Here is a 25,540-nt window from a genome sequence, read left to right as displayed (position 1 = left end):
TGACAAAAAGCATTCCAACACACGCCCAATTCAAGCAGCACACATCTCCACTTCTGCATAGTTTCTGCCAGGGAGTAGTACAATTATTATGCACACCTAGGTGAGCACCTCTCATCGCTAGCCTTCCATTGCTACCTTCTCGCACACTTCTCTACCTCTTATCGGCCACTGGCCATCGTGAGAACAAAGATCATAATGGCAATGACAAACGTGCTCTTCTTGGACATAGTTACACAAAAAGTCCAAAACCTGGTAAGGAATATGAGCTATACTGCTCAGCAGATGAGGTACAGCATACGCTAAAACTAACAACTACAAGACTGAATGTAGTCATATCAATGATATTATGATATCAAGTGAATAAAATCGTAACTAAACAAGACCTTGAAGAATCTATACCAGTCAGCTATATAAACTAAACTTGCTTTCACATCAGTCTTAGGCTTGTGTCAATATGAACATTTCGAATGCAAATGGTGCTATACCTAGAGCAAGTACCAGTCATAGAAATTAGAACACATGCTTTGGCATCAGTCCCCAGCTTGCGTCAATAGTCAATACAAACTTTTCGGTTGCAGATGGTGTTGGTAGTGTGCATGTGTTGTCCTGGGTGTGTTACTGTTGTGAGCGGTGCACAGCGTCACTGCGCATAGATCTGAATAAACTGCAGGATAAAGTAGAGCTTTGCTAAATCTGATCATCAGTCGGCATACAATGTGGACAAGCAATGGATTGTTGGGTACGACTGTGTGTTAGCTCAGGACATGGGTACTTGGAATAAGTTTCTTTAGCATCAATTGGACGGCTTACAGTAGTTCACTTCCAGGCAGTCTCATCAAAAGTAGAATATAGTCAACGGGCTGAATAAAAGTTACCACCTCTACTGTTTCAGTTTATTAAAAAAGAAGGGACGAAACTAGAAATGAAAATTTGGAAATCGTCACTATACTCATCCCGTACGTGTAGCTTATGCGTATTGGTCTTATCTCAACGAGCTACTCACTCCCAGCGCTCTACTGTAGATGGTCACGTGCAAATCATGTATACGTCGTCGTCGCTGGGTATAGCCAGTAGTGGATATCATCAAGACGGACTCGGCTAGTCCTTACCCAGCGAGGCGTTGCACAGCATTTCACTAAGCTTCCATAGGCGATCCGCAAGATTGGACTTGGTCACTTCCACAGCGGGCTCAGCCTGCATGCAGTCGGTGTAATACAGTGCATCACTATCGGCTATGTTCTTGTTCAGGGCACAGTAGACCACAGTGGCTGAAGCTTGTTCCTGGATGCATGAGGATTCAGAGATGTTCACAAGTAAATTAATTATGTTCTTCAAATAATTATTATAGTCATGAAGTTCTAAGTTCGAATTATTATGGTGTTAATAAAGCATTGTGCCAACAGAGATCACCTATTGAACTTGATCAGGAATGGGCAGTAACAGAACACTGAGTCATAACAAAAGGAAGAGGAAGAGGAGGAGGATGAGGACAGAAGAGACTGACCAGGATAGGAAGGAGAGCACACGGTAAACAGGCAGTAGAGGGAAACGAATATGCCCCTCTCGACTTACAACGGTCTTGAAGAACGGCCGGAGTAGAGTGTATGCCGCTTTCAATGCCCAGGAATGGCGCGTGAGTGCAGTGAATGACGTCATGCCCGGGTGCACAGCCACAACAGACACATTCGCAGCATTGCGCTCCATGCGCTTTCGCAACTCCTTGACAAACAGCAAGTTGCACAGCTTGCTCTGTATGTATGCTGTGAGCGGCCAGTAGTTACTCTGGGGCAATGGCATGTAGCGGTCGAAGTCAACTGTACCGCTGCATCCAGCAAGCGAAGCTATTCTGTTGTAAACAAACGTGAAATCACATAATGATATTGAGCAATAATGGATGAAACGGGTAAGTGCTAGTCATTCTGCCCATTCTGTGATCGAGCTCCAGCAAACACAGTATGCAACAGTTTTTACAGAGAGGTTGCGCACAGTGCAGTTTTGTAAGACCCTGACGTTACAGCCTGCAGTAACGAAGGTCGTACAAACGTTCCACAGAAATAGAGCACAGCAACGCAGTTTTGTTGCCATCACCGTACTGTCACACAGTGATGAACGGCACCTGCATTCTGTTGTACACTGGGCGTGTGCATGCGTGGGTCTGACTACGAGATGTACAACTACAAGTGCTGGAGCACCACTGAGACTTACCCACTAACGCACTCGAATACCATTGAGACTTGTCCACTAGTGCTGGAACACCATTGAGACTTGTCCACTAGCACTGGAACGCCATTGAGATTTATCCACTATGGCTGGGGCACCACTGAGACTTTTTCACTAGGGCGCTAGACCACCATTGAAACCTCCACTAGCGCACCAGTCCTTCACACTCGCTGCTTATGTCAAATACATGTGCAACGGAAAGTGCAGTCAGTCCTGCCTGATGGTTGCCTATGCAGCTGGAAAGACTGTTCAATCCTTCTTTGTATGTGTAGTACTTCATAGTAAGGAGTCTCCAGTCGCTTCCTGCCACATGTGGCAGTGTGCAGTCTCAGTGTGGCAGTGTGCAGTCTCAGTGTGGCAGTGTGCAGTCTCAGTGTGGCAGTGTGCAGTCTCAGTGTGGCAGTGTGCAGTCTCAGTGTGGCAGTGTGCAGTCTCAGTGTGGCAGTGTGCAGTCTCAGTGTGGCAGTGTGCAGTCTCAGTGTGGCAGTGTGCAGTCTCAGTGTGGCAGTGTGCAGTCTCAGTGTGGCAGTGTGCAGCGGATTATAATAGTACAGTACTGATTACAAGTGCTGCCTGATGATTGCTTGGAGTGTGAAACTCAGTGTTATAGCAATGCAGTTTTAGCTTTTCCTTTGGCCCACAGGTTATCAACCTGTAGCATTATGATAACTACATACTTCAAGAAGTCCATCAACCGTAACGTACCGCCAGAGCGCCCCACCATCTCATCCTTTCGTGGTCGTATTGTGGAGGTGGTCTGCTGTCTGTAGGTCATGCGACACGAACCTTGTACACACATTCCACATTTTGCAGTCAATCCATACCTTCGAATGGACACAAGCTCAACACAAAAACCTGCGCCAAGTGTGCCCTTAGTACACTAAGATTCTCACATCGTACAAACTTCGTTGCACTCTGCCATACGATTTCCCTTTCCCTGGCTGTAAAATCAAGGTGGGGCGCTCTCGCGAGATGGGGCGCTTTGGCGGTACTTTATGGTACATGTTTTCACGGTGACAGGGTGAACAAGGCGAGGACGCACTGCATGGGAAACAGTGCTCCTGACTACAACCATCAACCGGTTGGTAGAGTCCCGGTCTTACTGTTTCCCATACAGTGCATCCTCGCCTTGTTCACGCTGTCACCGTGAACAACATGTTACCTATCAGGCAAGGCTTGCATACCGGTATACCATACATGTACACGCATACCTGACTTTCGTTCCAACAAGCATACCTGTGCAGTTCTGATGACAATACGATGACACGAGAAGGAGCTGACCGGCATAGTGTGGGTGTGAGTAGCTTGGTGAGGTAGAAATGACCGAGATGATTGATTGCAAAGTGCATCTCCACACCGTCGCTGTTCTCCGCGTACGGCAGACCCATTACTGACGCACAGCAGATTAGAATGGACAGGGGCCTGTTGCAATGCACATCAGTATACGCAAGCACATGTACACACCTGACCTGACCTTTGACCTTTGACGCCCATCGCCGGAGGCGATGATAGCAATGCTACGGCAGAAGCCATAGCAACTTGTGCTGGGATTACACCATTCAACAGCTTGCAAGGCTGAAGAATTGACCGTCACTATTCAGCCTGGTCTACACCACACAGCTATTTGGAGTGACATTTTTACACACACACACACACACACACACACACACACTCAGACACACACACACACACACACACACACACACACACACACACACACACACACACACACACACACACACACACACACACACACTCAGACTGTCGCGAACCAGGGACATACCTTTTACATAAACCACTCGAAGCAGACCATATTTTCCTTAGTGCCCAATTTTCTTGTGAATCAAGACTGAACTGAATATTTACAAGGGGAGAGCGATAATATAGGTGAGTCGGAGTGTATGCCTGTAGCAGTAGTGTGCCGTGAAAGTGTCTTGCGTACAGCGTCAGCAGAAATATACAAGCGATAAATATACAAACGCATCGAAATTAGCTCCCAAGGAGTAGCGAAGAATCAAAGAGAAGCAAGAAGAGCACCAAGTTGTGGAACTAAAACAGCTCCACGTGCATGTAGCTGAAAAGGTGACACATAAAGATACGCACGGTGCAACGAGTCCAACTGTGAGCATGAAAATGGATAGTGAAGGCCATCAAAGATGCCGATAGTCGTACACACAGTCCGTGTTGGATGTCGGTGCGTGTGCAAGCCAAGGTGCATGGGTTCAAACTGAATCAAAGGGTGCCCGGAACGGAAACATTAGAAATGCAACGAAGTGCAAGGTGAGAAAAAGGGTGCCCAGAATTGAACCTTAGATATACAAACGAGTGCAAGATGAGAAAAAGGGTGTCACAAAGGGATGCGAGTGATTGAACGTACAGATCATGCACTGAACAAGGATACATGTATACGTAGACCTACGTAGCTGTGAATTCTTGGATATACATGCATTGTGCTCGTGACTACGAATAAATCCGATCGCATTCGCGACACTCCCGCCCGCTGAAAGTGACTACCATAGTTATGAAATAGCATACACATGAGTGAACAATTACAACTGTGAAATGAAGTGTTGAAAGAGAAAAATTGAGTGGAAACAGTTATTTGTATTCAGACTGAATTCGTAATTATCATGGTTTGCATTTCATCGAGCCTTCGTTTGATTTAAAACTCAATAGGTCCAACGTAATCTATGCCTGTGAATTCATACAGTAGCAACTCCATTATTCTTTCCTTGGGCAAAAGCCGGAGGGGGTTTCGGAAGTTGAAACGGGCCACCATCGTGCTGTTTACATGACAAACAGTGTTGTGGTTGTGTAAATTCTATCCATTTCGATTCCGCTCGTTGGTATTCGTCACGTGAGATGGTATTGCCAACCGATTTTTTTTGGATTTTATCAATAAATTTCTGTACGTACGCTGTGACTCTGACTAGTTTCCCGAAAGACGTGAATTGTTCCGGGTCCATGCCTGCTGGTGATCCGTCAGGACCCTCCCCCTGCACGAGAATAGCAGTGACAGGAGTATCCTCCATTGGATCGTGGCTTGTCGTTGGCAACGTAGTGAGTACATGTACTGCATCATCCGTAATTCCATGATACTCCGTACTTCCTGATGGTAAATACCCGAACGTTGATTTTACCATGCACATGCCATTCTGCAGTGCAATACTGCCGTCCATTATGAATCTGTGATAGTGATCTACACCAATCAGTATGTCCACGTCACACTTCTCTGGTTCCTGTACAGGTGGTTCCGCAAGAGGCATGCCATGCAACTTCATATCATTTGGAAGCGGGAATCGTTGAATTGGGTGACACAGGATTGATGTGACATTTGCGCAGACCTCCGTGCAAGATTTGTCTGGTTGTTCAATTCGTAGATTGACTCTTGGCATGGTTTCGATTTTCCGTTTTTCGTTACCAAAGCTTGACACTGAGATTGTGTCCTCTCCAATCTTGTTACAGTGCAGTTTGTGGCATAGGGATTCAGTGATGAAGGATCTAGTTGCCCCAGTGTCGAATAAAATCCGAGCATAGCATTCCTGGGTTCCGCTTTCATTTGACACCATTGTAACTGCTGTTTGCAAAACCGTGTTTTTGCAATCTGCGATTGCCACTCCCATTGTGGATTGAATTTGGGATGACACTTTTCCTGCGCCAAATTTCTCCGGACAGATACTACAATGGTGTGTTGTGCGTTTACAGTAGTAGCATGGTTTAGTGCGCTCACATGCCCTTGCACTGTGACCAGATTTCAGGCAAATGAAACACCGTCCATTCAATTGATCTTTTCTGGTTTCTGCATCTGTGTACCTGGTACACTCATCAGCGAAATGCGATTGTCCGCAGTAGATGCATTTACGCTCCATTTTTACCGTGTTTGCTGCCATTGAGTGAGCTACGTGTGTCGTTGGGTTGGATGGTCGGTCCCTTTGTCGTTCGTTTCCGCCGGTAGTTGCAGCTTCCGCTGCTTCCATTGCATCTACGTAGTGGTTCATTGCCTCACGTAGACTTCGCACTGTCCATTTTGTGGTAGTGCCTTTCTTTAATTCTAATTGAGACATAACCGATTTGGGTAATTTGGAGGTAATCAGTGGAATGAATAGTGCCTGTGACATGTCCTCATGTAGCGCACCTAGACTTCTGATGTTTGCCTCGACGTCATTCAAGAATTTCCGCAATGATTCAGGTCGGCTAGACGGTTTCTCCAAATCGACTAATGCCAAGTACCGAGCATTGATTACAACATGGTCTTTCCCAAACCGATCCATGAGCAAATCCCATGCAACCTTGTAATTTGAATTTGACAGGGCCAAACCAGAGATACATTCCAGCGCTTTTCCTTTCACGTGTGTTTTCAGGTAAGATAGCTTCTCCACATCAGACAAAGATTTATTTGCGTGAACAGTGGCAGTAAACATATCTTGAAATTCCTTAAATTTCATTACATCACCATCAAAAGTGAACAATTCCAGTTTAGGCAATTTGACCGTGTTACCAGTTTTATTGCTAGCATTACTCTGAGAATTCGTCAAATTTGTCATGATGCTCTGATTGCTTTGATTCATTGATACCATTTCCGACAGCAGTCTGTCGAGTTTGTCGTCATCCATTATAGTTGCTGTAGTTCCTGCCGCCATTGCCGTGGCTGCAGGTTGCGGATCCTTTTTTTGACATTCCATTTGTAAGAATTTTAGTGACACCAAATTAATGTTAGTTACACGTATAAATTCATCCATTTGTTCGATCCATTCCGTTTGATTTTCCTTGAATTCCTGGTCGTCAGACCCTTTTATTTCGTACCTGTTAATTAAATCAGTATACTTTTCCAGCGATATTTCGAGTGCCTCGAGATGCGAGTCCAATTGGAAATTGTGTTGACATAGCTCTCTGACTGCTGCTGGATCCGATTCAATGTCCGTTGAGATTGCCGAGAGGAAACTACCCGTTGTCGTTTCCATATCTTTGATTGTCTTGTGGTGACGAGCAGCCTTTTGGCGCTTGCCCCTCACCGCCGCTTGGTTTTCCATGGTTCGTCGGTCGTTCAAATTCCTGTACTAGGAGAGTCGCCGCTCGACTCTCCCGGGTTTCGGCACCAAAATGTCGCGAACCAGGGACATACCTTTTACATAAACCACTCGAAGCAGACCATATTTTCCTTAGTGCCCAATTTTCTTGTGAATCAAGACTGAACTGAATATTTACAAGGGGAGAGCGATAATATAGGTGAGTCGGAGTGTATGCCTGTAGCAGTAGTGTGCCGTGAAAGTGTCTTGCGTACAGCGTCAGCAGAAATATACAAGCGATAAATATACAAACGCATCGAAATTAGCTCCCAAGGAGTAGCGAAGAATCAAAGAGAAGCAAGAAGAGCACCAAGTTGTGGAACTAAAACAGCTCCACGTGCATGTAGCTGAAAAGGTGACACATAAAGATACGCACGGTGCAACGAGTCCAACTGTGAGCATGAAAATGGATAGTGAAGGCCATCAAAGATGCCGATAGTCGTACACACAGTCCGTGTTGGATGTCGGTGCGTGTGCAAGCCAAGGTGCATGGGTTCAAACTGAATCAAAGGGTGCCCGGAACGGAAACATTAGAAATGCAACGAAGTGCAAGGTGAGAAAAAGGGTGCCCAGAATTGAACCTTAGATATACAAACGAGTGCAAGATGAGAAAAAGGGTGTCACAAAGGGATGCGAGTGATTGAACGTACAGATCATGCACTGAACAAGGATACATGTATACGTAGACCTACGTAGCTGTGAATTCTTGGATATACATGCATTGTGCTCGTGACTACGAATAAATCCGATCGCATTCGCGACACAGACTCAGACATGCCCATCGCGGAAGCGATGATAATGTTAGACATAGCAACGTGTGCTGGGATTACACCATTCAACAGCTTGCAAGGCTAATGAATTGACGCACGCACGCACGCACACACACACACACACACACACACACACACACACACACACACACACACACACACACACACATATCGTAGTCTCACCGTTACAATTTTGGAATCAAAATGCCACGACAGAAAGAGAATTTGAGCAGACTCTTTTGGTGTACATTGTTCCGCTTAGGAATTAACACATCTACATCGATCGCCCTATAGGGGAAATTCTTGAACTCACTCGTGCTCTTACCAGCCTCTCTGCTTGAAGTCTGTGGCAAATCGATGTACACTTTGTAGAGAAGATAGGTCTAGCTCCATTACGTCAATGCGACAGCCGTCCTGCCAACACCCACGGGAACAGCAACAGCATACAGGTAAGTAGAAATAGCTAAACAGGCTAAACAGGCGCTGTGTAACTGTGTAACTGTGTAACTGTGCAACGCACCGGCATGCCATACATTGTGCATCCATGCGCACGTATCACCGAAATCAAATCCCTTCAATCTATGAATAGTACTGATCTTTCAGTACAATTATTTTATTTTGTACGGCGAGGTCAACCTTAATAGCAATGGTAGGAAATAGGCAAAAGAAACAACATTTTCATGAAATCATGTTCGGAATAGTGTTGCAGTCGCTACAATGCCAAGTGCATTAAAACTAATCAGCAAGATTGTTTTAAAACAAGCTACATTCAGTTTAATTAAAAGACTGTACCTTCATCTTACGGATGCGAAATGCTGCGTCCGACGCGGACACCACACTACGGCATGCCATGACCACGTGAATACCATTCAGTGCCAAGCATCGCGCTGTCTCGAATCCTATAAGCAGTGCATAAGACAAGCCAATTTTGAAAGACATTCACATATGAAAGCTCATTGCGTAATGACGTAGTAGTTTGCACCGACAATACACCACACAAGTACACCGCCACCTGGGCTGGGCGGTTGTGAGGGGTGTTAAAAAGCAGTGCATTCCTGATCCCAAAGTACTCACATGCATTACTCATACCATCCACATTTGGCAATGCACAATGGGCCTATTGCCTTGGGGATCATCATTCTAGTTTCTACATAATCAGTATACTGTATTACACTTTATCAGCAAACATAACCTGATTACCCTGAAAGAAGGTTTTTCTCAGGTAAAAGCACAAATTCGTCTCCGTTTCCCGCAGGAACTGACGCGGTCGCTAACACCCGGAATAACCCAACACCAACAGTCCAGAGAGACATAGCAATATAGCCATACCAATGCCAGAGTTGGCTCCAGTGATGACGGCACACTGGCCTTCCCGTGGCTTGGCGAGATGCTTTGCTACCTGCATGCCCGTTGAGTACCTATCAAAAATGTCATCCATTGGTGATGTTAAATCATCCGGGTCGTCGGGTGGGCGCCGTCCATCCACAGGGGGAACCTTTTCTGTTGGGTTTCCAACTGACACCTTTGTTGCACTGGTCCTGCTCAAACGTCCTCGCCGAGTTGATCGTATCGGCTTGGCCTTGCCTGAACTGGCTGGTAGGTAGATCCTGTTCTCGTCAAACAGCACCACTATTCGCGGATCCATGTACATCGTCTCCCCTGATTCACTGGAACAAGTGCAGAACAACGGCACAAGACAGTCAGTGTATCAACTCAAAATGCATGAACAACCATGTTCCGTGAAATCTGGCAGGGAGGACGAAATGCAGCGCCCCACCGGCTGTACATGTAAGCAGTGATTGACAATACCAAGCATCGTACTATAAATGAACGTCAGGGGATATGGTTGGGCAGTAGGGTTGACCCTGTGTGTGTGTGTGCGTGTGTGTGTGCGTGTGTGTGTGTGTGTGCGCGCGTGTGTGTGTGTGTGTGTGTGTGTGCGTGTGTGTGCGTGTGTGTGCGTGTGTGTGTGTGTGTGTGTGTGTGTGTGTGTGTGTGTGTGTGTGTGTGTGTGTGTGTGTGTGTGTGTGTGTGTCCCTCTGCTCCCCAGTATCCATTTCGGCCAAGTGCTGTTGATATTGCACCCAGCGCAAAAACAACACAGAGCAGTGATATGCACTCTAACTAAGCAGTGCGCAGTGCGCAGAGTACAGAGTACTTACTGGCGATACATACGTATACCATCACTATCTCTATCTTTCTTCCAACCAGTTGGCAGGTCTGAAAATGAACGCAGCAAAAAAATACCACTGCAGAGATCAGCCGATATAGAAGCAAAGTATCTTAGCTCATGGGCATACCGGCATACACACACACACTGACGTTACACAGACCAGTATGCATGCGCGCTGCTAGACGTTTTACAGCATGGCATGAGACTGAGAACTATGACAATTCGTCGGGTGTGTACACATGTGTATGTACACAGCTCTGCACCCTGGTGCATTGAGCAAACTCTATTTGAGCTGCATTGACTGGCCATGATTGTGATGGCATGTGTACAAGTGTGCATGTCCGCGCTTTTCAGTACATGCAACAAACCCAAGAGGACACACATACCTCTGGATATGTTGCGCCGGACCTTGTCCACCGGGTGCCTCCATTGGTTCTTCTGCTTGTCATGACTACATCAAACAGCAGCAGCAATCAACACATACACAGAAGCACCAATGCTGCTATTTGATTCCCTGGAGACTTCTCTCTTCTACCCCACCACACACACACACGTGCACGCGCGCGCGCGCGCGCACGTAAACTGGCTCTGGACAGAATGGACTGTAAGTGTGTACAGTCGACCTACCCTTATAACGATATTACCCTTATAACGATATTTTTCTGCCAAACCAAATCACTCCATTGACTTGTGTATACAATGCCTTACCTCTATAACAATATTGCTATAACGATATCACCCCTATAACAATATAAAATGGGCTGACCAATCGACATTTTCCGTTTTATAACAATATCTAGCAGGGGATATGTAGCGCCCACTATCCAGGTAGGGCAAGCTTCACTTGATAAGTCGCTGGGACATGACGAAATGCAATAGGAGCACCAGTGGGCACCTTGCTGTGTACATAATGTGCATGTAAAATGATGTATGTCAGTTTTTTATGCTATGAAGAGTGTAAAAAAATGAACAAAATCCATGCATTATGACTAGGGCTGAAACAATTATACCGATAACTCGCATATCGATCGTTAAGAGTGCAATCGATAATCGTTAGTGTTCAAAACGAGTGCTAACGGGTTTTTATGCATGCACATCAGTGACAGTATTCTAGCCCTTGTACTCCATCCGATAGTGAAGACGAGTACAATCATGTACTTCTAAGCGCAGTAAAATTTATTATTGGCTTTGAAAGAGATCGGGAGAGGAGACTTTGTCTTTTCGGTTCATTTGTGGGAGAGGTCGGAGATAAGAGCAGTTGCCAGCGAGTGATGACAAGATACTTCACTCTAGAAACAACATGAAATTTTCTAGTTCATGTTGATAAATCAGCCAGATGTCAACAGTGCGGAGCCACAATTATGTACCGTAGCAAAAGGTATCGTGGAATTTCTTCATAAACTGGTGTTCGAAGTACACGGGTAGAGCAGACAAGAATCGACAAACCAATATCGATCGTTAATGATATTGGTCGATCGTGAGGAGTTATTGAATGATCATTTCAGCCCTAATTATGACGTATGTGTATGAAATGAATCAGTTACCCCTATAACAATATTACCCTTATAACAATATTTCTTGGTCTGACGCAAATATCGTTATAAGGGTAGGTCGACTGTATATACACTTTTACATGCAATATTTAAAGGGGCCTTCCGTAAATACCGATATTTATTTAGAAACGAAAACTAGTCGTTTCTCTTCAACCCCCTCCCCCCTCCCTGAGAAACGAACACATACAAATGGTACATAGTATTGATATGTTTGGTCTTTTTTCTGGACATGCTCACATATGCGAAATGTACATCGATATTTTTCGAGAAACGAACAGGCGCTCAACCCCTCATACACATGACTGCATGTTACCTGTATGTGTTCTGCACTGCTTACACGTACACACGCCCATTTGAATTATACACTTTGGAATTCTCATGTCATGATTCTTTTTCCTTCTCTCATAATATTAATTTTTATGCGTTCTTTAGTAGGAACCGGAGCTTGTTCCTCTGGCGAGAAGGCAGAATTGCCTGTGCTCTAAACAAATTCAAATAAAAGAAAGAAAGAAACAAATAAACAACGGAGGCGAAAGGCTGTGCAGCTGTAACTTTAAGTTTCATGCATTTCAACGATCATCAGACAGCGACATTAGAGGCATTCACGGGTGAATGCTAAATGCCGCTGTCTGATGATCGCTGAAATGCGTGAAACTTGTAAATATGTTCTCTAGGTAGTCTGTCACTACCATGACACTGATGTAGTACATGCACCACTAGAACTGTGCGTTATCCACAACGGCCAATTCATTGTTATGTGACCGCGTTGTGCTGACTGCTACTAGCATGCACGTAGTAGTAGTACAGTATACCACGACATGCACTGCACTAGCAATGGAAATACAGCAGTGGGTCCACATTGTAGTAACTTATGTAAGTGAACCTACGCAATTATTAATGTTCAAGTCTGAATACAACCAGCTTGAGCGCATAAGAATGTCAGGACTATACGATAGTATCCGTACAGTATAACGCCGATTATCAGGACGTCAACTATCCGGATGGTTGATTATCCGGATCGCCTGGTCGGGCTAGACAAAAGATAATTTGCTGGTTTTCGAGCTTTTTGCTTATTCCCCCCACCCGGCACCATTCAAGCGATGCACAAAACGTATTACAATAGGTTGGAGTCAAAATGTATAAAGATAGTGTCATTTTGAGGAGCTGAAGTGCGCGTTGTTCCTGTTGTACTGCCTAAGAGAATGAAAAATGATGAAAAAACACGCGGAGAATATGCGTGTTTAGATGGATGTGTGACTGATCCCTTATCAGAACAATCTTCTCATCCGAACCCCCTGCCCTGGAGACAGCCCGTGCCCAGAAGGGTGCGGATAATTGGCATTCTAATGTATGTGAGAATTCGAGGAATAACCCAACAACAATGACTGAGGCCTCGGCCTTTGGGGAATCCATAAATAAAATTAAATAAATACAATGCTGAATAATGTTATCATGGTTTAGTATTCAGCTATCATAACGAAGACACCAGTAACCAGTAGACCTACTCAGATATCACCAGTTGTTGCAAGATTTTGTGATCCGACACGTACATAGCCACTAAGTAAGTCACGAACTATGCTGAGAAAAAGACAATAGCAGCACACCTCCGCGGCACGCACAATGTAAACCCATGCCACTGGATCCACACGTGTTTGCGTGCGGCGTAGCCAATGAATGAACGCAGCCACACTTTTTGTTGAACGAGATTAATTCCGCTACATCGCCGTCAGCAGTAGCGTCTAGACTAGAGTCGGGAGGAAGATGCCGGCATCGGCAGGGAAGAGTGGGCAGCGAAGCTCACGCACCAGTATTCGTTGGAACCATGCTAAACAAATGGCATCGAATAGCTACAATATGAACGCGAGGAATTTAGGTAGTGCAAACCGGCGCAATATAAATGTACAATGTAATTACTGTACTTACTCGACGAAGTAAAGTTTCCAGTCCGTCGTGGACCGAACATCCCATCCCGGCGGAAGGCCTGCAATTTGAGCTAGCTCAACTGCAGCAGCTTTCTGCGCTGATGTGGTGTTAGTGGTGGGGCTGGCACCAGACGACATTCTCAGCGACAAACGAAAAGAGGCATCCCTAGTTTTGACAACGACGACACTCATTACCACTGCACTCAATCAACAATGATCACTCCGGCTAGGCTCCGCTTCACAAACATAAAAATCTCGACATGTGCACAGCTAGCTAGCTAGCTACAGTCGTACAGACCACAGTACAGTCTGCATTATGACAGTCTGCATGCATCTGGTAGATCTACTGCTGTACTGACCAGGCCGGGAGTAGTACAATACTACTCCCTGGTACTGACCATGTCACATGCAGAGCTTGTACTTGTAAGTACAGTCAAACCTCTTTACTACTTTAGGACGAACATCAATCAAGGGACCCACGATATTTGTTCGCAATAACGGGAGTTCTTCTTATCCATAATCATGTTTTACCCAGTGAATACACAGGGTTTTATCCAATACAGTTACGAATACTAGTTCTTCTTAGGCAAACATTTGTCTTATCAGTGTTCTTCCTAACCAGGTTTCACTGTAAGTTAGTTGTGGCCACCACTCGCCACTCGTACTCGATGCCATGCCAGGCCCGCCACCCGGACGAGCCACATGATGCAGATCCTGCCTTGCCCATGCATGACTTTCATGAAATGCCCGGCCCGTACTACTAAAGTCAAGAGTCTATAGAACAAGAATATTTGATATCATACTTCTCTCATCAACTATGATAATACCCATTTCATACCCCCTCCCCTTCATAAAATTAATAACTGTTTTCTTTCCTTTCATTTCATATTCTTTTCCGTTCCTTTCTTCTTCATACACATTTTAAACATTTTCATCATATTGTGAGAGCCGTGGGCCAATGGCCCCGGTGAGAAGGCAGTCTTGCCTGTTCATATGGTGAAGTAAAATAAAGAAACAACAACAACCTGCCGTAGGTCTACTACATGTAGTACATGTGTAGTAGTGCAGCACTGACTGTGCTGCAGTTTGGTGCAGCAGGCTGTGTGCAGTGTGTGGGCAGTCAAGTAGTAGTTCAAGAAGTACATGACTTAATTCACAGACATCAGTAAAATTAATAAGACTTTATTAGTAAAGAAAAATAGTCATCATAGCAAGAATAAGCCCCCCCCCCCCCCCCGAACTAACTGTTACTTGAGCCAAAAGCTTTAAATTTTTATACTCTTGATAATAGTATGCATTATCGCCTTCTTAGTATTTGACCCCACTAATTTCCCTGATACCTAAGCGGTCAAATATATCGCGTATTTGACTGCTTAGTCAAATACACGATATATTTGACTACTTATATTTGACTCCTTAGAATTTCTTGGACTTAGAAATTTTCTCTCCAACTTAGAAAAAGAATTTTTTGAAGAAAGCAGAAATACACAAGATGGGATTTGAACCCACAACCTTGTGAATCTCAATCACTCTTCCTTACCACCCAGCCACTGTGCTACCGATGCTGAACCTAGTTTAAACAATGATCTTGACTTTCAATGCAGTACAATGCGGTATAGGCTATAGTATAATACTAGAATTACAAGGATATGTCGTATATGAAAAGAAACTATTGCGTGGAGAACACGATAAATAGATTATAGACCTCATAGTTGGTCTATACAGGATATATAGACCTCGTAAAAGACCTCGGGGGACCTCAGTCTTTTACTCGGTCTATATATCCTGTATAGACCTCCTAACCGGTCTATAATCTATACGTATCATACAATATAGATACATAATAGCAAGCAAGCATACCGGTAACAATACCGCTACAAGCCCTGCCCATGCCTGGCATTTGCATTTGTATTTATTCAACATGTGCTGGCTCGTCAAACGACTGCCAATGACAAATGAATGTGAAACGAAGGGTGATGGTGATAGCCAACCACGGCAAACTTCCAAAACAGTGAAAAAGAAAAAAGTAAAAGACAAGGAGGAATCAAGAGTCGAAAATAACACGAGGTTTACTTTAAGAGTAAGCACTGATGTACTTCTAGCTTTTGAAGAAGCCATTTTGACAGGCCACACCAAGCAGTATCACAATAGTCAAATATGGGTAAGATATAGGCCCTAAAAAATAATTGTCTGCAACGATCAGGTAAATATTGACAGTGAGGCTGTAGAATAGCTACAGCAGAGCTGGCTCGCTTGCATACATAACTGACTTGTTGGCTCCAGGAGAGCTGGCTGCCTATGATAACCCCAAGGTGCTTGTGCTGGTCCACAATAAGGATGGGGGTAAGATCACCGGAAAAATGCAGTGGTTGAGCGGGAGGGGAAGGGGAAATGTGCATTGCCTCAGTTTTCGCGAGGTTCGGCTTTAGTTGCCATAGCCACGGGCATGGTAGATCTATACAGCTTGAAGTTCGCTATGATGGTTTCCTTACTTTCCTGGTCTGTACCAAGGCCAAGGGTAAGGAAACTGACCTGCACTGATATGAGGAGTGAAAAATTAAGGCCCTTTGAAAAAAAATTCCATAATCAGGTTACTAGCCTAGGTCTAGAAATAAGCTGGGAGCTTATCTGCACTCTTGCTTGTACTAGTTTACGTCTGAGAAACAGACAAACCTGACCAGAGATCAAGTCGAAAGCATGATACCTTTTTATTTATTTTTAAACTTCGACCAGTATGACTACTACAGTATATACCTTACATAGCCTGTATCGCATGTGCTTTCAACAGCTATAATCAGATAGAAAGTACGGACTTCCAAGACTACAAGTAGCTGAGACTGAGCTAGTACAAGTATCTGGCATATGTCCACCCATTAACCGAACAAGCTGGCACACACACACGCACACGCATACACACACACACACACACACTAGGCCCAGATAGATCCTGCCGGCAATTCTCTCGGCAAAATATCGAAGAATTGAAAGAGCGGAAATTGCCGGCAAAACCGGAGCAAAATATCAAGATGTTGGGTAAAATCGATGCCTGATCCTTGGATTTCCTTATTTCTTACCCGTTCAGCACGATACACTGCCCAGGACGAGACCATGTCAGCGAAATATCACTGGGATTCACAGTGGATCCGCATGATTTTTAAGAACTCAGGGACACGTGCATGGAAACCCGTGTTGAGAAACCGACCCTGCGATTTTTATGAAACATTGTACGGGAAGTGGATATATACACGTTTTTTCCGGAGCAAAATGGAGCAAAATAACGAGATTCTTCAGCCAAGCTCGGCAAAATATCGAAGATTTCGCAGCAACGTTTTGCGGCAAAATATCGAGGCGAGCGGAGCAGAATCTGTCTGGGCCTAACACACAGACACCTCAGACATGCCCATCGCGGAAGTGATGATAGCGAACAGCTATGTTAGACATAGCAACTTGTGCTGGGATTACACCATTCAACAGCTTGCAAGGCTGATGAATTGACCGCCACTATGTTTAGCCTGGTATCCACCACACAGCTGTTTGAAGTGACTTTTTCTGGCCAGTGAATCCCTATTTTTTTTCACACACAAACACACACACACACACACAGCACGTCATGTTATGGCACAGCAACAGCAAAAAGCTATTTCGGAATGCGGACTGACCAACCACACAAATAACAATAGTCGTTTTCATCATCCTATGAGAATAAATCGTTGCAGAGGTTAGCCGAGTATTCGCAATTAAAGCCAAAAAAAGGGAAAGATAATTGATTGATAAAATCGCAAATACCAGTAAGAAAGCAACAAGGCCTAGTATAAAAGTAGAATAATAAAAGACAAAGATAAAAACTGTCCACATAGCCTCTAGATGGTTACAAAAATAAAGCTCCATACACAGTTATCGAAGTAGTGCACAAGAAAAAGCAGAATGCAGTGTTAGCGGTAAATAGATTCTCTGAGTAATGAAGGGAAATGGCCCGGGGCTGGGTTTGGGGGAACGGTCGCGGATTTTGAATATATTCAATCGCGAACGGTTAGGTGTGCCTAACACGGCTTAAGATAATGGGGAAACTGAGATTGGAAAAGGTTATGTACAGGTCAGCTGCAAACCACTAGTCAAAAATAGGAGACCGGCAAGAACATGAAGAGCAAGTTCACATGTAGCCTAGAGGAAAGGTGTCTGCACTCGTGTTGCATATTTATAGGTTGCCTAGCTCTAGTGCCAGGGTTTCACATTTGTGCTTTTGTTCTTCGGACGGATCAACAGGGAATGCTCCAATCTGCACTGCTGCCACAGTTGCATGATCCAACTTGCCAGGGAGCTGCTGAGACCGGCTTTTGATATCCGAGTGATGACTGCCAATGAGCTCCTCGAAACAGCGGCGCTTGGCCTCCGTCAGACCTACCACATGCCTGAGCAGGGCCATAGTGACGTCGGATGCTGTCTGCACACGGCCTGACGGCATTTCTTCCTGCAATATGCGCCCCATACGTCTCAGCCCATCCTCATCGCGCTCAGACTGTGAGAGGTGAGGTAAGCCCTCCACCGAAGGCTGGGGAGGCCCAGTGGCCATGCGCAGGACAACAGGGTCAAAGTTGTCATACACACCATCACTTAGAGCAAACAGAATCTCATCGGGCTCGACAAACGTAAACGAACAAGTCAGATTGGCCAGATCAGGGCTATAGCCGTCAAATGGTCCAAGAGTTCCGCCAGCCAGTCTCATATCTCTTGGGCCTTGGTGGGAGTACACGGTGACTTCTCTCACAGTGCCGTTCGGAACGGAATAGATGTACGCGAAAGAATCACCAACATTCACTGCACACACTACCCACCGGCCATCGGCGATTTGGCAAACACAGCACGTCACCAGAGTCGTCAGTGTCGCATTCTGCTTTATGATCAGCGTCTGTGCGTTGTCGAAAGACTTGAGAAGACACGCTATGATCTGCTGCGTCGTCGTGGCATTCTTGAGATTCTCTTCAAGATACGAAAGCGAACCATGGATGGCACAGCGTGCAGCAAGGCGCGGCTTCTCGCCCCAGTTCACACCATCAGCCACAGACAGCAAAGCACCGTTACGGTAGCTGACAATACCAAAGACATCGGCTACAGGCTCACCTGTGCTGCGTTGGTGCTCATCTTTCGACTGATCATACAGCGATAGTGCCACACCATCAGCTCTCTCGTGCCGCTCATCCCACGACGTGCAACACACATTGCATGACGGTTCGCCTTCAGTCTTCGTGTGCACACCGGCAGCACCTGGGCCGGGTCCTGAGAAGCGACATGTGACTTGCTCCAGAGGTACCACCCGATATGCGGGAAAGTCCTTTGGACTCTTTCCCGCTGTGACCTGGTCACGAGACATTGGGACTTTCTTGGATACGTTCGCAACAACATCCCTACAACACAAGACACAAGACACAGAAAGGAGGCTCGAGGAAATGTCGCTAGTACGGTCAGCTATCAAAAATTGTGCACCATCTAGACCAGTGTCTGCTCCAGCGCCGGGTGAGCCGGGTAATCCACCCGCTTGGGCGGCGCTTGGACCCGGTTGAAAATATAGTACCGGGTCACCTGTGACCCGGTTGGTACTTTACACTTTCGAACTTTGAAAGGACTGACTACATGGCTTGTATGTGTCAGCTACTTCTTCTTCTTTCGTAATTTTCTAATTCCTGTCCTCTCTTTTCTAAATGAGGCTTATCCATTCGCCTTTATATCATTGGGCCTAGTTCCCGTTTATTGTCCGAATTAAAATAAACCAACCAACCAAGTAAGTCCTGATTAGTTTGCCCGCCGTGTGAATGGCCTATAGCATGTGACTCGGCTGGTGAGACAGCGCCAGGTACATGTGTACCCGGCTCCGACCCGGTTGAAATGGTTGCGCCAGGTACACGTGTCCCCGGCTGTCCTACAATCCTAGAGCAGACACTGTAGACCTTGGGCCCAAACATGTTACATTCAAAGTGTGCACTGTTCTCCAGCCAATACATGTACACAGTGACCAGCAATAGCACCATTTGACTTTGCACATACTCCCCCTACGTTACAAGATGATCACACAAAAGCCGGTGCAGTCACACATTTCATTTTTTCCTGCATTTCTCACATTCTTCACCCACACCTTTGTTATTGCCATTCTCCGCCGTGTATTGATGCTTTAGTTTCCGGCAACTTCTGCTTCTCCCTCTCTGACTGTGAGAAAGTTCACATCTTGTTAGTGGGGTACCCCGTATGTATACAGAATGCTCTTTGGTGGTGCCCTATTATCGAAGATCATCTGCACGGGGACCACAATGTCATGTAAAGTCTTGACCGGTCAGCTTAGACAGGTTTCGTCTTGATCCCTTTCCCTTCTTCAACATTTCTTCTTAACCAAGTTAAGTAGTAGAGCCCACACGCTCTCTTCCATTAACACTGCAACAGTTCTGATGAAGGCAAATTGCCTTCATCAGGTTCACAACCTGACTACTTAACTGTTGATGAAACTGCAGGAAGCCTCCCCACTTTTACTGTCTTCATAACCAAGAACCTCCAAATGGGTAGGCTGTTGGTTAGCGCATTCAAGATAATACTAAATGTCAGGTCGTTGAATGCCAATACTAGTCGTCAGTATAATATTATGTATGCACTGTGCTACCGTACTCACTCGATTAGAAGCCCCTGTACAAAGACCATTTGAAAGAATACAAGCCCCTTTCGGATAGAAGCGAGAACTACTATTCCCAAAGCATGGGGTGACCAGGCAGTGCCGTGTTCGGTAACGTCAAGGCTGAAGGCTGAAGAGAATAGCCAGAAACACAAACTATTCAGATGTGCCTCGTGCAAAGCTCACTGTGTTTCTCACAGTTAGAGCACTCTGACTTTGATGCTTTGAGCTGGTTTAAAACATGCTTTGTTGTTTACGAGACTTCATCGCAATCGGTCTGAGCCAGTGACTTTGCGCTTCGCTGATGGCACCAGCAAGGTCGAAACAGCTAGCTGTACGAATATTGAGAAGTGCATCATTACATTACATCAATTGTATTACCACTTGCCAGTACAGTCACACCTCGCTTAACCGCACACATCCGTTTTCCACAAAAAAAATATCCGGATAGGCGAGGGAACCGGATAATCGAACACACATACTGTATGTGTACACGACATATGCTGTAAATCGGTAACCATCGATTTTCTTCCGGATGGCGAGGGATCCGGATAAAAGAGGACCGAATAAGCGAGGTCTGACTGTACAGGCATGTACTGATGCCATGAGTCTACAACCAAAAAGAGTACGAAACTGCTATCCCTCTTCTAAGGGTCGGATGTGTGATGCGCTGCCTTTTAATTACATCATGCAGCAACATTCGAGCACTATGGAAATCAAACACCACCCTCTCCCTGTGCTTGAAACCAAATTCGGGCAAGATTCGTGCAGCAGTTGTGAAGGCAAGTTTTTGCAATCAAACTTTAGAGTTCTCGTCGGTACTGAAACAAATGAAGTAAAAACGGGTGTGCTGGTACGAGAGATTGTGGATTCTACTGCACGAGTATAATTATGGCGTGATGCAGGCAAGTGACGCAATGAAGGCATCGCCGCGCGCACTGACGCACAATTACAGTTGCGTACTCTTGGCTATGAACTCTTGCTTGCACTGCAACTGCAGTAACAGGAAATGGATGCACTGTGCCATATGTGTGTGTGTGTCATGCAGACACCAGAGTATCATGACTATGCTGCACAGCACTCCGGCCTGTCCAGGACAGTGGGGAAACACTGACGTCTCACCTCAGTACACAGCGTCAGTGCGTGCAATCATGCATTTTGGCCCACAAAGGAGGAGATACTTGAAGTATGCACAATTGGGACCAACAGATTTCTTCTGCCAGAACAAACACCTCATCCTTCAGCCTTATTACTCACTGATACGATCTACACGACCTATAGTTCGATTGTAAACTACGGTATACGATAGAAAGTTTGTACCGAAATCTGGATTCTGGAACAAGAACATGGCAAGCTAGCTGTAGACCCAGTTCAGCAAATTGCAAAAGCCTAAACGCTTTACTCATTCTGGGGAAATATTTTTGTTGAGTTTGCATTGGCCAGCGGGCAATAAGAGTTTCTGGTTCGCGTGCAGAGATTATAGGAGCAGTCACGACACATAATTATTATTAATTTATGTAATAGTCCATGAATCGACCATTTACAACGTACAAGGACTTGTACAATCCACTAAGCTAGAACGTACCGTATCACTTTGGTGAAATAGGCAACGCCACTGGAGACTCCCTCAGCCATGATCAACAAGCTATGGATGAGATTCAGCAATACCAAATTGTTCTCATACACGTTCAGGAACCACACAGCAGACTCGCGGATCGACAAGCCATCAGAATAGTAGACAGCCAAATCCAAGCCGTTTGGACGCCTTGCTTTGTACAAACAGACGCCTACTCAATTTACTGCATGACTTTTCTATACGGAGATTGACTTCCACGTTAGATATTTATTTCACTGAAGCACCTCAAAACAATCCGGCGAGCCGGGCCGGGGGGTAATCAATTCGTCCTCAAATCACCAGTACTTGTCCTCGTGAACATGAGAACATCGTGCTGTCCAAACTAAAACTGAAGTGCATGCATTTTCAGGATAAGATTATGATGAGTAGTATAACCTCAGCTCAGGAATCGACTGCCCAAAATGGCAAAAAGAGAGTGAAGACCATTCTGTACTGTATCGATCTCCGTGATGATCACCGGCAGCGCCGGGGCTTTTTATGTGTCCTCTCGATCCCGATCTGCGGGGAAAGCATGATCGGTTCAGCGACTCGACTGAGCAGTGCACAGTCCAGTCATCATGCATGGTCATGATCAGGCTTTCTATTCACATGATTCAGGGGAGTAGTAAATACAGTACCCTGAATTCATAGGTGCCAGAAAAAAAAAAAAAAAAAAAAAGTAAATACAGTACAGCAGCCTGGTCATGTGTAGTCTACTGAGCAGGGACAATACCGGTACTTTTGTATTGTACTACTCCCTGCTACTGCATGATGATCGATCTGCTGATTGGGTCTTGTTCTGACGTCGACGATGACGACTCCCTGACCTACACGTACATTATAATTATGTACCAGGGAGTCGTAAAATATTTACGACTCGACTCATGGTACATGCATGGTGTGGATCGATATGACGATATCATCAAGTGTAGATCTACATATTAAACCCCTCTTGATATCATCAACTACTCTTGGTATCATCAAGAGTACATAAACCGGTTTATGTACTCTTGCCTTAGGCCGTGATCGTTTGGTCGGATCCAGATCCAGATCCATCGGATCCACTGGATCTGCAATGATCGATTGGTCGAATCCGGATCCAGATCCTTCGGATTTGGATCCGAGCAACCCTGCCCCGGGAGCAGGGTTGACTGGATCCATCGGATCCAAATGTGACCTTTGTGCGTATATGGTGGGTAAAAATCATTTTTATACTCATTGTCGTACGTCTAGTGGACTTTTGTTGACTTTTCGTACGACGCGGGCGATCAGTACGACTTGTGCCTTTTTTGGGTGACCTGTCAGCGCCATTTTTTACTTCGTCAACATGGCAACAGCCAAGGTCCGCAAAAAAGTGTTCGGTTGATTCTGAAGGATCCGACGGATCTGAGATTTGGATCTGGATCTGGATCCGACCAAACGATCATAGCCTTAGGCTGCGTTTACACGACAACGCTAGGGGCGAAAACGCAACGAAATCCTTTCGGATCCATGGTTCATTTACACGGTACGCGGAGCAAAACGTAAAAGTTGTACACCAAAACGGAAGAAAACCAAAACGCTGGCCAAGGTGGAAGAATTTGAAAACGGAAATGTTGTGCCGGATAAATTATTTGGGTGTGTAAACAGTCGAAACGGTGTGCTGGCCTTGTTTTCCGTCACGTTTGTTTCGTTTTCGGCCGTTTACACGGATTCGACAATCCAAAAAAATGTTTTTACAATTTTCGTCATGTGACGTGTGTTGTCGTGTGCCTGTTTTCAAACATTACTTGAGTGTGTTTGGTGCTTCCACGGCAACACTTGGCACATGACAAACTTTGGCGGATTCTTTGCTCTCGTGTAGACGCTTGAAAACGATACAAACGGAGACCACTTCGGATCGGCTTTGATCGTGTAAACGTACGAAAACGAAAGAAGAAATGCGGGACTGAAAACGGAAAACTGGCCGTGCGTTGTCGTGTAAACGCAGCCTTAGTCTTGGTATCATCAAGATCAATACAGAATAAGAGTACATAACTACACATGTGTAGTTACATAACTACACATGTGTAGTTATGTACTCTTGATATCATAATTTATGGAGGCATGATTGATGACATCCGGATATCTGCGCGTGGGTTAGAAATTATTTTTTTCAGGTGTGCCGATAAAACATTTTTGTTTTGATTCTTTTGAATCAAAAATGTCATTGCATTGTACAATGTTTATTTTATTCAACCACTGTATTTCTACTAATTTTCTAGTGATTGCACAGACAAGTCATTTTGCTCTCTATCATCACTGTGAAAGCAAGATAAATGGAGGGTGATAGTGGTGTCGTTATTGGCACATACGAGAACAGCTTGGTAGGCATCAACATTGTAGCAGAGGATGGAGAGTCTCTGTCAACGCAATTGAAGTTTACTAATCAGTGCCACGTTGGACATGTTTTATCAGTGGCGGCCCATTCTCAGTTTATTGCTTCTGGTGGAGATGATGAAACAATCCGTCTGCTAGACATTCGCAAAGGCGTTGAGTTAGGCACTTTGATTCATCATGAAGGCTCCCTGAACAAGTTGGTATTCCATGAGTCTGCAGGAACATTATTTCTTGTTTGTGCCAGTGTTGATGGGACCATATCCATATGGAAATGTGCACAATGGGACTGTCTGCATGCCTTGACGGGTCATAAGGGAGCAGTGTCTAGTCTTGATGTACATCCGTCGGGCCGTTTTCTGCTCTCGGTCGGTGTTGACCGGACGCTGATGACTTGGAATCTGATGACGGGTCGGCAAGCGTTCATAACCAGATTGCCAAAGGCCGCCACCGATGTGAAGTTCTCTCCAAATGGAAACTGCTTCTATTTGGTCTTTGGCAGTAAAGTGGATGTATATGATACAGCATCAGTAGCGGTAAAATGTTCTTTGGAATGTGAGTCACCAATCTCATCTCTCACCTGGTGGTCCGATGATCAGCTGCTGACAGGGCATCAGGATGGAAAGCTCATCCTGTTTACTATTGGGGACAAGGAGGCAACCCAGCGTGCTGTGTCGGAGGATGCTCACAAGAACCGAATCAAGTGTGTGACGTGCATGAAACGTGCTGGTGGCAAGCGTATTGCAATCTCGGCCTGTTCTGATGGATTACTGGTCTTCTGGAATGTGAAGAAAAGCAAAATCGTGAAGTTGTCCTCTGGAGAGATACCAGGAAGACCGATATGTATGACTACGTTTTGAAGCCTGTGTCATGGTGCTATAGCAAGCCGTTGTTTCAACTTGCAACTCGCCAGTGAGATAGTATCTTCCTATCAACTGGCTTTGACTATTTGCTGTGACAATTTTGATGCTGGCATCAGTTTTGTTTCTTTTGCTTTTATTCATAACGTCCGGAGGACAGCCGTTTTCACTTGCAGGCAAGCATGTACACAACAGACAAAGCATCTCTGTTGATATCTTTGTGGGGTTGGGTGTTGTGTCTAGAAGAGCAGCATCCGTTCGGACTGATGCTTGGACACAGTATCACTGGCTTACGGCACATGGCGATTCACGGCGAAGTTTTGGTTTAGGTCATAATAGTGACTCTCACCTTTG

At 45.2% G+C, this 25,540-nt stretch overlaps 3 protein-coding genes across 3 annotated transcripts; 1 reads left to right on the top strand and 2 right to left on the bottom strand.

Moving 5' to 3' along the window:
• Positions 1 to 193: 193 nt before the first annotated feature.
• Positions 194 to 13,959, bottom strand: LOC135806192 (WW domain-containing oxidoreductase-like). The gene is made up of 9 exons (XM_065320345.1): positions 13,706 to 13,959; positions 10,616 to 10,680; positions 10,219 to 10,276; positions 9,386 to 9,723; positions 8,849 to 8,955; positions 8,382 to 8,470; positions 3,457 to 3,642; positions 1,573 to 1,846; positions 194 to 1,281 (listed from the first exon to the last, which is right to left on the bottom strand). Exons 1-9 carry the CDS (start codon positions 13,894 to 13,896, stop codon positions 1,099 to 1,101), a joined length of 1,491 nt encoding a protein of 496 aa, XP_065176417.1. The 5' UTR covers positions 13,897 to 13,959; the 3' UTR covers positions 194 to 1,098.
• A 3,324-nt stretch (positions 13,960 to 17,283) lies between these two features.
• On the bottom strand, positions 17,284 to 22,418 carry LOC135806190 (PP2C-like domain-containing protein CG9801). The gene is made up of 2 exons (XM_065320343.1): positions 21,942 to 22,418; positions 17,284 to 19,106 (listed from the first exon to the last, which is right to left on the bottom strand). The coding sequence occupies exons 1-2, from the start codon at positions 21,989 to 21,991 to the stop codon at positions 17,900 to 17,902; spliced, it is 1,257 nt and encodes a 418-aa protein (XP_065176415.1). The 5' UTR covers positions 21,992 to 22,418; the 3' UTR covers positions 17,284 to 17,899.
• A 1,736-nt stretch (positions 22,419 to 24,154) lies between these two features.
• Positions 24,155 to 25,389, top strand: LOC135807155 (p21-activated protein kinase-interacting protein 1-like). The gene has a single exon (XM_065321185.1). It carries the CDS (start codon positions 24,269 to 24,271, stop codon positions 25,184 to 25,186), a length of 918 nt encoding a protein of 305 aa, XP_065177257.1. The 5' UTR covers positions 24,155 to 24,268; the 3' UTR covers positions 25,187 to 25,389.
• Positions 25,390 to 25,540: the final 151 nt, after the last annotated feature.

The sequence above is a fragment of the Sycon ciliatum genome, chromosome 1, assembly GCF_964019385.1.
Source record: "Sycon ciliatum chromosome 1, ocSycCili1.1, whole genome shotgun sequence".
Lineage (NCBI taxonomy): Eukaryota > Metazoa > Porifera > Calcarea > Leucosolenida > Sycettidae > Sycon > Sycon ciliatum.
Note: the sequence above shows the minus strand (reverse complement) of the source record. Positions and strands in the feature narration are given on the sequence as shown.